At 50.1% G+C, this 12779-nt stretch overlaps 1 protein-coding gene across 6 annotated transcripts in view; it reads right to left on the minus strand.

Moving 5' to 3' along the window:
* The window catches only part of col12a1b (collagen, type XII, alpha 1b), a 104175-nt gene that overhangs the window by 34359 nt on the left and 57037 nt on the right, over nt 1–12779 (minus strand). For 4 of the 6 annotated variants that reach the window (XM_081602127.1, XM_081602126.1, XM_081602123.1 and 1 more), the window contains 15 exons: nt 10244–10373; nt 9466–9605; nt 8884–9016; nt 8780–8797; nt 6690–6829; nt 5197–5326; nt 3537–3685; nt 3043–3172; nt 2835–2974; nt 2640–2769; nt 2418–2557; nt 1593–1722; nt 850–989; nt 238–367; nt 33–172 (listed from right to left, as the gene is read on the minus strand). In XM_081602127.1, coding sequence (XP_081458253.1) covers nt 33–172; nt 238–367; nt 850–989; nt 1593–1722; nt 2418–2557; nt 2640–2769; nt 2835–2974; nt 3043–3172; nt 3537–3685; nt 5197–5326; nt 6690–6829; nt 8780–8797; nt 8884–9016; nt 9466–9605; nt 10244–10373 — 1920 coding nt within the window. The remainder of the gene's footprint in view (nt 1–32; nt 173–237; nt 368–849; nt 990–1592; nt 1723–2417; nt 2558–2639; nt 2770–2834; nt 2975–3042; nt 3173–3536; nt 3686–5196; nt 5327–6689; nt 6830–8779; nt 8798–8883; nt 9017–9465; nt 9606–10243; nt 10374–12779) is intronic. The other 2 variants (XM_081602124.1, XM_081602125.1) reach the window with 2 other exon arrangements.

The following is a 12779-nucleotide window of genomic DNA, read 5'->3' on the forward strand; positions in this document are numbered from 1 at the left end:
GAACGCTCGCTGGGACAGGAAACGGCTCTCACCACTTCCTGCTGTCCTCCGGGCTGCGCGGCGTAGAAGACCTTGTAGGTGCGGACGTTTCCCACGGCCGGGTCCCAGCGGACGGTCAGCGTGCCGATGGAGGGATCCACCACCTTCAGGTTCCTCACTCCGCCCAGCGGATCTGGAGGGACACGCGGGTTAATCACCGGGTTTCACCGCCAGTCCTCTGGACGGGAAGCGTCTCACTTGTCTTCCCCGTCTCAGACATGGACTTCCCCTCCATCTCCGGGTAGACGGGGACGACGGTGACCGAGTACTCCGTGTCCGGCTGCAGCTGCTTCAGGACGGTGCTGGACGCGGTTCCAGGGACCTGGTCCTGGGTGGACAGGAAGAGGGTCAGCCGGGCTTGGTTCTGTCCTCCAGGACAGACATGGACACCTTCCTGTCCTCTGCGCTTTTCAAACCAGACATTCACTGAAATCTCTGCAGGAAATTCAGACTGAAATTTTGTATTTATAATTTAAATTTGTCCAAACTTTGAATGGAAACTTGATTTTGAGTCTGGATTCAGAAATGTGAAGGAATTCGTGTCAGGAATCCCAGAGAAAGGAGAGTCTGCATGCAGGTCAGGGTGGGACTGGATGCTGTCTGCATGCAGGTCAGGCGGTGGTGGGACTGAATCTGGGAATTAGAGGTGGGATTCCTCCAGGAAGCTGTTCAGGACTTCAGACGTTCATTCAGGAAGCAGGAAAACCTGCTGAGGTCTGGAAAGTGACTCCAGGTTGAACCTGAGCAGCAGAGGAGAAGGAAGGCCCCTGATACGTTTCGGTCAGGACGGTCGTCTCCGGAGCGGCTCACCACTTCCTGCTCTCCGCCGGCCGTCGGCTCCCAGATCACGATGTATTCGCGGACGTTTCCCTCGGGCGGCTCCCAGCGGACGTTCAGGGTGCTGGTGGTGGGGTCGGTCACCTGCAGGTTCCTGACGGACCCCAGGGGCCCTGAGCGCACAGACGGCACAACGTGTCAAAGGTCACAAATGTCACAACGTCTCAAAGGTCACAACGTCTCAAAGGTCACAACGTCTCAAACGGTGGAACATGAAATTTATTTAAACATAATTATAAAGTTGTATTCAATCAATTACTTTTGTATTTATCTCCAGTTTTAGTAAATTAATTTCCTAAGTTATGTATTTATTGTAATGAGCTCAGCAGCTGTTTGCTAACTGCTGCTGGCTAGTCTGAAGGAGCTGCGCCTGGAAGGCAGGGCTAGGAGATTAGAGGATTTCTCAAACAAATTGATTGTAGATGATACCGGCCCTTTAATGTTCGTTTAAATCTGTTTTTCACATGTTAACGTCCAACCAATGTATCGATTCATTGGGCTGCTGGAGCCAACCGACCAATCATGTCCCAGAACACGGCCCTCCCTCCCTGCAGGCTCCGCCCCCTGCAGGCTCCGCCCCCTGCAGGCTCCGCCCCCTGCAGGCTCCGCCCCCCACTTCAGGCTCTGCCCCCTGTAGGCTCCGCCCCTGCAGGCTCCGCCCCCTGCAGGCTCCGCCCCCTACAGGCTCCGCCCCCTTCAGGCCGGCCGGTACTCACTGGTCTTGCCGGTGTCGGTCAGGCTGGGTCCGTCTCCCTCGGCGTACACCGGCACCACGGTGACGGTGTAGCTGGTGTCGGGCAGCAGCTTCTGCAGGACGGTGGAGGTGGTGCTCTCGGACACTTGTTCCTGCCGGAGACAGGAAGTGAGGTCAGGACAGGAAGTGAGGTCAGGACAGGAAGTGAGGTCAGGACAGTCAGAGGTCAGTAGATCCAGCAGCGCGTCCTGCTGACCGAGACTTTAGGTTTGACTGTAACGGCAGAAGGTTTTGGATCTGCGCCGCGTCAGAGGAGCCAGACGTTCCTCCGTCGGATTTAAAAACAGTAAATCCGTCCGGACCAGCCGAGGTTCCTGGCAGCAGCCGGCGCTGCTGTCTGGCGGCGGAGCGCAGGGATTATCCCGTCAGAGGCTCCGTAAATCCCCGCCGAGGCTTTGATCGGCTCTCCCAGGGCGACGGTTCGAATCCCAGAGAGCCGCCAGCCGCCCTGCAGCAGGAGGCTCAACATGTCAGGCTGACAAACGATCAGCAGGATCGTTTTCACGTCACTGCGATGGAGCAAAGCTGTCGGCTACGAGCCGAAACACGCAGAGACGGTTCCTCAGGCAGGAAGGAGACCTAGAGAAAACAAACTACCTAAACTCTAAACTACCAGCTGCCTGCATCCAAGCATGGTGATGGAAAGTTGAGTGGAAGGAAAATGTAAGGAGCTGAGAACTTCTGCTCAGCTATTTCTTTATTAAATCTTTTCTGGGAAACGTTGAGTTCAGAACCCTGAACTTTAATAAAAATAAAACTTTTCGGGTCGGTAGTTTGATGACCTCACCACGATTTCCAGGCCGCCGTCCGCCGGGACGTAGATGACCTTGTAGCCCTGGACGTTGCCGTCGGCGGCGTCCCAGTTGACGGCGAGCGTGGTGATGGTGGGGTTGCTGACCCTCATGCCGCTGACGCCGCTCAGAGGCACTGTGGGCAGAAACACGCCGACACGTCGGGTCAAAGGTCGAGTGTGAGGCAGGGCGAGCCCCAACGTCGTGCGGCAGCGTACGCGTCTTGCCGTCCTCGGACTGCCGCCGGCCTTCGCGCGCCGGGTACAGCGGCACCACGGACACGGTGTACAGCGTGTCGGGCTGCAGGTTCCTCAGGACGGTGGCTGTGGTTCCTGAGGGAACTTGTTCCTGAAACGGGTCAGAGCGTCAGAACGCCGCCGCGTCAGTCGGCCCGACGGCGGCCCGGTTCTCACCATCTCCTCTCGGCCGCCGGCGGCCGGAACGTAGAAGACCTTGTAGAGGCGCACGGCGCCGTCGGCCGGGTCCCAGCGGACGTTCAGGGAGGTCATGGTGGGGTCGCTCACCACCAGGTTCTTCACGCCGCCCAACGCTCCTGAAGCAGGCAGAGCGCCGCTGAGAGGGCGGAGCTTTTCTCCGAGTCATGCCGGGTTTGGGACTTACTGGTTTTCCCGTTTTCAGACATCCTCTTCCCATCTCCCTCAGCGTAAACCGGAACCAGCGTGACGGAGTACAGCGTGTCGGGCTGCAGGCCGCGCAGGATGGTGGCCGTGGTTCCCGCCGACACCGTTTCCTGTTTGCAGCAACAAGCCACACTAATCAGCCGCTTGGAGACATCCGCAGCAGCAGACCGACGTGACCTGCAGCTGTTTCACACTACGATCAGCTGCTCTGGCCCAGATTATGTCTTCCTTCGGCTGCAGCGGCTATCGCTAAGCTAGCTCTGCTGTTAGCATGTTAGCACTGATAAAAGAGCCGCTGTAGCTAAAGCTCCTCTGCTGCGCAGGAAACCAGGGCGTTTCCATAGCAACCGCTGACCCAGCATTTCCCCGCTTCACCCCACAGCTTCTTTCCTCACGATAAAGACTGAAACTCTGCCAGGTTTTACTTTAACTAGGCCAGTGACACCGTGAAGCCTGAGGGAAGCAGGTTCCTACCAGTCCTACCATGCTCTCCGCTCCTCCGGCTGCCGGAGCGTAAATCACTTTGTACTCGCTGACCCGGCCCTCCGCCGGCTCCCACCGCACGTTCAGCGTGGTCATGGTGGGGTTGAGCACCTGCAGGTTCCTCACGCCGCCCAGGGGCTCTGCAACGGCAAACACAGCCTTAATCTGGGATTATGCACTGAAACATAGCCTTAATCTGGGATTATTCACTTAAATATAGCCTTAATCTGGGACTATTCACTTAAATATAGCCTTAATCTGGGATTATTCACTTAAATATAGCCTTAATATGGAATTATTCACTTAAATATAGCCTTAATCTGTGATTATTCACTTAAATATAGCCTTAATCTGGGATTATTCAATTAAATATAGCCTTAATCTGGGACTATTCACTTAAATATAGCCTTAATCTGGGACTATTCACTTAAATATAGCCTTAATATGGAATTATTCACTTAAATATAGCCTTAATCTGGGACTATTCACTTAAATATAGCCTTAATCTGGGATTATTCACTTAAATATAGCCTTAATCTGGGACTATTCACTTAAATATAGCCTTAATCTGGGACTATTCACTTAAATATAGCCTTAATATGGAATTATTCACTTAAATATAGCCTTAATCTGGGACTATTCACTTAAATATAGCCTTAATCTGGGATTATTCACTTAAATATAGCCTTAATATGGAATTATTCACTTAAATATAGCCTTAATCTGTGATTATTCACTTAAATATAGCCTTAATCTGGGACTATTCACTTAAATATAGCCTTAATCTGGGATTATTCACTTAAATATAGCCTTAATATGGAATTATTCACTTAAATATAGCCTTAATCTGTGATTATTCACTTAAATATAGCCTTAATCTGGGATTATTCAATTAAATATAGCCTTAATCTGGGACTATTCACTTAAATATAGCCTTAATCTGGGATTATTCACTTAAATATAGCCTTAATATGGAATTATTCACTTAAATATAGCCTTAATCTGTGATTATTCACTTAAATATAGCCTTAATCTGGGATTATTCAATTAAATATAGCCTTAATCTGGGACTATTCACTTAAATATAGCCTTAATCTGGGACTATTCACTTAAATATAGCCTTAATATGGAATTATTCACTTAAATATAGCCTTAATCTGGGACTATTCACTTAAATATAGCCTTAATCTGGGATTATTCACTTAAATATAGCCTTAATATGGAATTATTCACTTAAATATAGCCTTAATCTGTGATTATTCACTTAAATATAGCCTTAATCTGGGATTATTCAATTAAATATAGCCTTAATCTGGGACTATTCACTTAAATATAGCCTTAATCTGGGACTATTCACTTAAATATAGCCTTAATCTGGGATTATTCACTGAAACATAGCCTTAATCTGGGATTATTCACTGAAACATAGCCTTAATCTGGGATTATTCACTGAAACATAGCCTTAATCTGGGATTATTCACTGAAACATAGCCTTAATCTGGGATTATTCACTGAAACATAGCCTTAATCTGGGATTATTCACTGAAACATAGCCTTAATCTGGGATTATTCAATTAAAAACAGCTTTATTCTGTCAGTTTTCTCTGAGTCACTGGATTAACAGTTCATCCAGGGGCTCCCAGTTGCTTACTGGTTTTTCCCTCTCCTTTGATGTCCCTGCTGGCGCCTGATGGGTAGACGGCTGCCACGGTAACGGAGTACGGCGTGTCGGGCTGCAGCTGCTGCAGAATGATGTTGGTCTTCTTCCCGCCGACCTGCAGCTGCTCTCAGGAAACACAGAGTCAGATTACACACAGGCTCCATAATCTCAGATTATGGTTCCTAATGTCCCAGCACACTGTTGGATCTCTGCAGTCTGAAACAAACCCGGCGCCTCGGAGGCGGCCCGGTTCTGAGCCAGAGGAACAGAGTTCGGCCGACGGCATCTCAACCTGTTCACACGAGTCGGTGTGAGGAAAACGCAGGAGGAGTCATGCTGCGGGACCTTCCTGTCCAAACTGGACAGGACGGCTGAAACAGAAGAACTAACGGCCTAGTCAAAGTCCAGATCCTTCAGATATGCTGAGTGATATCTAGGACAGAAGGTTCTGCCGGGCCTCTCCTGGTTCTGAGGTCCATCAGTCAGAACATCTCAGAGACTCAAATTCCCAGCATTCCTTTCTGCAGTCCTCAGATCGAGGCAGATCCGGTCCGTATGTCTAGATGGATCCGGTCCGTAGATTGAGGCGGATCCGGTCCGTATATCTTATCGGATCCGGTCCGTATATCTAGGCGGATCCGGTCCGTATATCTTATCGGATCCGGTCCGTATATCTTATCGGATCCGGTCCGTATATCTAGGCGGATCCGGTCCGTATATCTTATCGGATCCGGTCCGTATATCTAGGCGGATCCGGTCCGTATATCTAGGCGGATCCGGTCCGTATGTCTAGGTGGATCCGGTCCGTAGATTGAGGTGGATCCGGTCCGTATATCTTATCGGATCCGGTCCGTATATCTTATCGGATCCGGTCCGTATATCTAGGCGGATCCGGTCCGTATATCTAGGCGGATCCGGTCCGTATATCTAGGCGGATCCGGTCCGTATGTCTAGGTGGATCCGGTCCGGAGATTGAGGCGGATCCGGACCGTATATCTTATCGGATCCGGTCCGTATATCTTATCGGATCCGGTCCGGAGATTGAGGCGGATCCGGTCCGTATATCTTATCGGATCCTGTCCGTATATCTAGGCGGATCCGGTCCGTATATCTTATCGGATCCGGTCCGTATGTCTAGGCGGATCCGGTCCGTATATCTAGGCGGATCCGGTCCGTATGTCTAGGTGGATCCGGTCCGGAGATTGAGGCGGATCCGGACCGTATATCTTATCGGATCCGGTCCGTATATCTTATAGGATCCGGTCCGTATATCTTATAGGATCCGGTCCATAGATTGAGGCGGATCCGGTCCGTATATTCTGGTAGTATGACGTTTCTCTCTCGTGGTTGCCAATCAGTCTGATGGTCAAACCGCCACCGTATCTTGAAGCCCTGACTTTATTCTGTTATTGTCAAACTGTTGTTATCCCTTTGCTCTCTGATCCCCGTGACGAATCCCCTCCAGGATCCGGGCCGGGCCTTACCGTCTGAGGCTCGCCGCCGGCGACCGGCAGGTACGTGACCTTGTAGTTCTTGACGGGACCGGGAGCGGCGTCCCACTTCACAGTCAGCGAGGAGACGGTGGCGTTGAACACCCGCAGGTTCCGCGGCGGCTCGGGTCGCACTGGAGGCAGAGAGAGAGGACGCAGTGAGGTGATGATGATGATGATGATGATGGTGGTGGTTCCTCTGCAGGAGGGCATGGAGCTGCAAAGGTCAGGATTAGGATGGAAGCAGCAGGATGATGATGATGATGATGATGATGATGATGATGATGATGATGATGATGATGAGTGAAGCTGGAGCAGAACTGGACTTCAGAACCCTGACTGTTCAACCCAAACCCAACGGTTCTGGTTGGTCCAGAACCAATTATCTGAGCCAGCTTCACAAGCAGCACCATGAAGACCAAAGACCAGAGGACAGCTCCGGGTTAGCCTAGGCTAACACTAGGCTAACACTAGGCTAACACTAGGCTAATCAAGGCCAACGCTAACCTATCAATGTCCAACGCTCAGCTAACCAGGGCTATCCAAGGCTAATGCTAATCTATCAGAGATCAACGCTGGGCTAACCACGGCTAATGCTAGGCTATCAAAGGCTAATGCTAGGCTATCAAAGCCTAACTCTAGGATAACCAACATTAATGTTAACCTATCCAGGATAACAATTGGCTTATGAAGGAAAACAATAGACTTACCAAAGATGATGCTAAGCTACCATAGGCTATTTTTAGACTGCTGTGCTAATGGACAGTAAAGGAAGAAGACCATTCAAGGCATGCTAGTCACTAGACTCTCCAAAGCTAACGCTAGTGAGCTGTATCCTTCTGATTGGCCAGCATCAGATGTTCAGTTAGCAGTGGCAGTTTATTGTTGATCAGATCAGTAGCTAGCTTTGGAATGAATTTAGCGTCTATACTATCCACCGCTAGGTACGCTACAGTATGAACTTTGACCTAATAGTGCAGCATACGGATGAAAATCTAGGATCAGGCTAAGCCTATAGCAGCAGCACAGGTTGCCATGGCGATGTAGTTAGACTGAGCTCCATCGCTGCAGCAGGATGACTGAACAACATGCGACAACATGGAGCCACACGATGGTGAGGTTATGGAGACGCACAGCGGATGATGATCCTGACTCTGCGTTCACACCACAGCCAGAGGCAGGCGCCACCGGGACACACCTGGTTGACTGCAGCTAAACTGACCCTGTAAGGCAGATAAGATAAGCCTGAAGAGCAGCTAAGCTAACCCTGAAGGGTAGCTAAGCTAACACTGTAAGGAAGCTAAGCTAACGCCGAAAGAAAGCTAAGCTAACCCTGAAAGAAAGCTACGCTAACCCTGAAAGAAAGCTACGCTAACCCTTTAAGGCAGCTAAGCTAACCCTGAAAGGAAGCTAAGCTAACCCCGTAAGGAAGCTAAGCTAACCCTGAAAGGAAGCTACGCTAACCCTTTAAGGCAGCTAAACTAACCCTGAAAGGAAGCTAAGCTAACCCTGTAAGGAAGCTAAGCTAACCCTGAAAGGAAGCTAAACTAACCCTTTAAGGCAGCTAAGTTAACCCTAAAAGGAAGCTAAGCTAACCCCGAAATAAAGCTAAGCTAACCCTGAAAGGAAGCTAAGCTAACCCCGAAAGAAAGCTAAGCTAACCCTGAAAGGAAGCTACGCTAACCCTTTAAGGCAGCTAAGCTTACCCTGAAAGGAAGCTAAGCTAACCCTGTAAGGAAGCTAAGCTAACCCTGAAGAGCAGCTAAGCTAACCCTGTAAGGAAGCTAAGCTAAGCTAACCCTGAAGGGCAGCTAAGCTAACCCTTTAAGGCAGCTAAGCTAACCCTGAAGGGCAGCTAAGCTAACACTGTAAGGAAGCTAAGCCAACCCTTTAAGGAAGCTAAGCTAACCCTGAAGGGCAGCTAAGCTAACCCTGAAGGGCAGCTAAGCTAAAAAAGATGCTGCTGGTGGTGTGAACGCACAGCAAAGCTCTGAAACACAAACATGCTGAGACACGAACGCTGCCGCCCGTCGCCTCAAAGCGTGAACAAACTCTGAGAAGGTCGTGACCTCTCAGTGACCTACCATCTGGAGCCTTCAGCACTAGAAAGAGACGTCAAGAAGAAGAAGAGCGTTATTCCAGGTCAGCCCAGAGCAGAAGGTCCTGCTGGGGGGGCGGGATCACTTACAGGTCCGCTCGGTTCCGATCAGGTCCTCGCTCTCCGACTCGTCGGGATAGATGGCCGTGACGGTCACCAGGTACTCCGTGTCCGGGTCCAGGTTCTGCAGAACGTACGAGTTCTCATCGCTGCTCAGGATTTCCTGTTGCGGACGGAACCAAGAAACTTAGCATCTCTGCTAACTTTGAAACTGTAGCTTCCCCTAGATTCATTTTGGCAGAAAGATTCTGAGGCGCTAAATTACTTAGTTGATTGGCATTTAGCATTCACTGTGTTCTGTTAACTACTACATTGGCATAGCGACCTAGCACTAGCCTCCGCTAACCCCGTGTCAACATCACGCCTTCCCAATAGCTAAATGCCATTTTGGCGTAGCGCTTTAGCATTAGCAGCTTTAGCATTAGCAGAAGAAATGCTTCTTTATGGTTAGTGCTGCCCACCACCGGGTCCAGATTTCAACCATCTAAGCTGCATCACAGCATAATGCTGCCACCACCATGCTTCCAACAGCAGGTGAAGAGTCTAACTAGATAGTTTCTCAGGGATAAAACGCAGAGCGGATATATTTCAGCACTTTGGATGACAGCTTACGTTCTTAAGGTCCTTCTCGCCTTTCTTGCTCCATGAGATCCGGAAGAGCGCCACATCTGGAGCGCCGTGTTCCCAGGTGGCTCTGAAGGAGTTCTGGGTCACCTCGGAGAACTGCAGGTTCTTGGGAGCCGGGACAACATCTGTTTAAGGAGACAGGAAGCAGATCTGACCACCGGTTGGCGTGAAGCAGCCTGAGGTTCACAGGCTGGAGGCAGTGCCAGTCCCAGCTGGTACCAGCAGAACCTGGAGTCTGGGTCGGGAAAAAGCCTGAAAACTGGAGCAGGAATCAGATTCGACTCCAACATTCCTGCAGACTCCAGAGGAAAGAACCGGAGCGACCGCTAAGCCATGAATCTACAAACGTCAGGCTGTGCAGGAAGAGAGATGAGGCTGCTGGGACTCAATCAGAACCGCAGCGGTTCTGGTTCAGACGACTAAAGTTCTGCTTAAAGCTGGGAAAGCATCCAGAGATGAAACCAGAACTTCCTGTCTGCAAACTGGACCAGAACCAGCAGAGGTAATAAAACTGTCAACACTTTAATTCTGAGGTTTGTCCTGGTGATCCGACAGCACCAGGTCCGGTCCTGTGGACCAACAGAACCGTGAGTCTAATCTGATATTCACCCTAACAACCTGCAGCTTCACAATGAAATGCAGAACCGGGCCAGAAAAGGTCGGGACATCTCAGAACCAGAGCCATGAAACTGACAAACTGAGTTGTAAAGTGCAGCTGGAAGCGACGTGAGCCTGCGAGGTTCTGAACGAGCCGGGTCCGGACCTGTGATGGCGGTTCCGAGCATGGGGGCGGCGGGTCCGTCGTCGTACACGGGGGTGACGGCGACGTCGTACTCCGTCTGGGAGATCAGGCCGGTCAGCTGCAGCGTGGTGATGTCACCGTTCACCTCCACCTGCAGGCGACAGTTACCGGTCAGAACCGGGTCCAGAAAGCTGCAGCGCTTCTTCTGGATCTGAAATATCAGAACCTAGACCCAGAAGAGTCTGGAGGAGGAACCGTTTGTATCTGAGGGAAAATGTTCCAGAGCAGCAGGAAGCCGATCTGGGCCGATCCGGGTCATCCATCAGAACCTTCTGGAGGCGTCAGACTCTGCTGACGTCCAGGAGAAAAGGGAGGATCTGTGAAAACCCAGCCAGAACCAGAACCCTGTCCAGCGGACCGCTTCGGCCGTGACTGCGGCCAACAGAGAGCAGAACCTCCTGGAACCGGGCCGGGCTACGCTTCCTGTCACGAAGTTTCATACGAGTCTGAGCGACTTGGAGCTCCGAGTCGCTCAGCTGATACAAATAAAACGTCTGTTGGAACGACTGCGGCTCCGACAGGCTACCTCCTGAAATCTAAGAGAACTTCCTGTTAGCTATAGGGTACTTCCTGTTAGCTATAGGGTACTTCCTGTTCCCTATAGGGTACTTCCTACTAGCTATAGGGTACTTCCTGTCAGCTTTCGGGTACTTCCTGTCAGCTATAGGGTACTTTATATTAGCTATAGGGTACTTGCTGTTCCCTATAGGGTACTTCCTACTAGCTATAGGTTACTTCCTATTATCTATAGGGTACTTCCTGTTCCCTATAGGGTACTTCCTGTTAGCTATAGGGTATTTCCTGTTCCCTATAGGATACTTCCTGTTAGCTATAGGGTGCTTCCTGTCAGCTATAGGGTACTTCATGTTAGCTATAGGGTACTTCCTGTTAGCCATAGGGTACTTCCTGTTCCCTATAGGGTACTTCCTACTAGCTATAGGGTACTTCCTATTAGCTATAGGGTACTTCCTGTTCCCTATAGGGTACTTCCTGTTAGCTATAGGGTACTTCCTGTCAGCTATAGGGTACTTCCTGTTAGCTAAAGGGTACTTCCTGTCAGCTATAGGGTACTTCATATTAGCTATAGGGTACTTCCTGTTCCCTATAGGGTACTTCCTGTTCCCTATAGGGTACTTCCTACTAGCTATAGGGTACTTCCTATTAGCTATAGGGTACTTCCTGTTCCCTATAGGGTACTTCCTGTTAGCTATAGGGTACTTCCTGTTAGCTAAAGGGTACTTCTTGTCAGCTAAAGGGAGCTTCCTGTCAACTATAGGGAACTTCCTGTTAGCTAAAGGTTACTTCCTGTTAGCTAAAGGTTACTTCCTGTCAGCTAAAGGGTGCTTCCTGTCAGCTAAAGGTTGCTTCCTGTCAGCTAAAGGGTGCTTCCTGCTAGCTAAAGGGTACTTCCTGTCAGCTAAAGGGTGCTTCCTGTCAGCTAAACGTTGCTTCCTGTCAGCTAAAGGGTGCTTCCTGTCAGCTAAAGGTTACTTCCTGCTAGCTAAAGGTTACTTCCTGTTAGCTAAAGGTTACTTCCTGTTAGCTAAAGGTTACTTCCTGTCAGCTAAAGGGTGCTTCCTGTCAGCTAAAGGTTACTTCCTGCTAGGTAAAGGTTACTTCCTGTTAGCTAAAGGTTACTTCCTGTTAGCTAAAGGGTGCTTCCTGTCAACTATAGGGAACTTCTTGTTAGCTAAAGGGTGCTTCCTGTCAGCTAAAGGGTACTTCCTGTCAGCTAAAGGGTGTTTCCTGTCAGCTAAAGGGTACTTCCTGTCAGTTAAAGGGTACTTCCTGTCAGCTAAACGGTACTTCCTGTCAGCTAAAGGGTACTTCCTGTCAGCTAAAGGGTACTTCCTGTCAGCTAAAGGGTACTTCCTGTCAGCTAAAGGGTACTTCCTGTCAGCTAAAGGGTGCTTCCTGTCAGCTAAAGGGTACTTCCTGTCAGCTAAAGGGTGCTTCCTGTCAGCTAAAGGGTACTTCCTGTCAGCTAAAGGGTGCTTCCTGTCAGCTAAAGGGTACTTCCTGTCAGCTAAAGGGTACTTCCTGTCAGCTAAAGGGTGCTTCCTGTCAGCTAAAGGGTACTTCCTGTCAGCTAAATGGTGCTTCCTGTCAGCTAAAGGGTACTTCCTGTCAGCTAAAGGGTGCTTCCTGTTAGCTAAAGGGTGCTTCCTGTCAGTTAAAGGGTACTTCCTGTCAGCCAAAGGGTGCTTCCTGTCAGCTAATGGTTACTTCCTGTCAGCTAAAGGGTGCTTCCTGTCAGTTAAAGGGTACTTCCTGTCAGCCAAAGGGTACTTCCTGTCAGCTAATGGTTACTTCCTGTCAGCTAAAGGGTGCTTCCTGTCAGTTAAAGGGTACTTCCTGTCAGCCAAAGGGTGCTTCCTGTCAGCTAAAGGTTACTTCCTGTCAGCCAAAGGGTACTTCCTGTCAGCTAAAGGGTGCTTCCTGTCAGCTAAAGGGTACTTCCTGTCAGCTAAAGGGTGCTTCCTGTCAGCTAAAGGGT

The sequence above is a fragment of the Poecilia reticulata genome, chromosome 21 (genome assembly GCF_904066995.2).
Source record: "Poecilia reticulata chromosome 21, P_reticulata-male-v2, whole genome shotgun sequence".
Taxonomy (NCBI): Eukaryota; Metazoa; Chordata; class Actinopteri; order Cyprinodontiformes; family Poeciliidae; genus Poecilia; species Poecilia reticulata.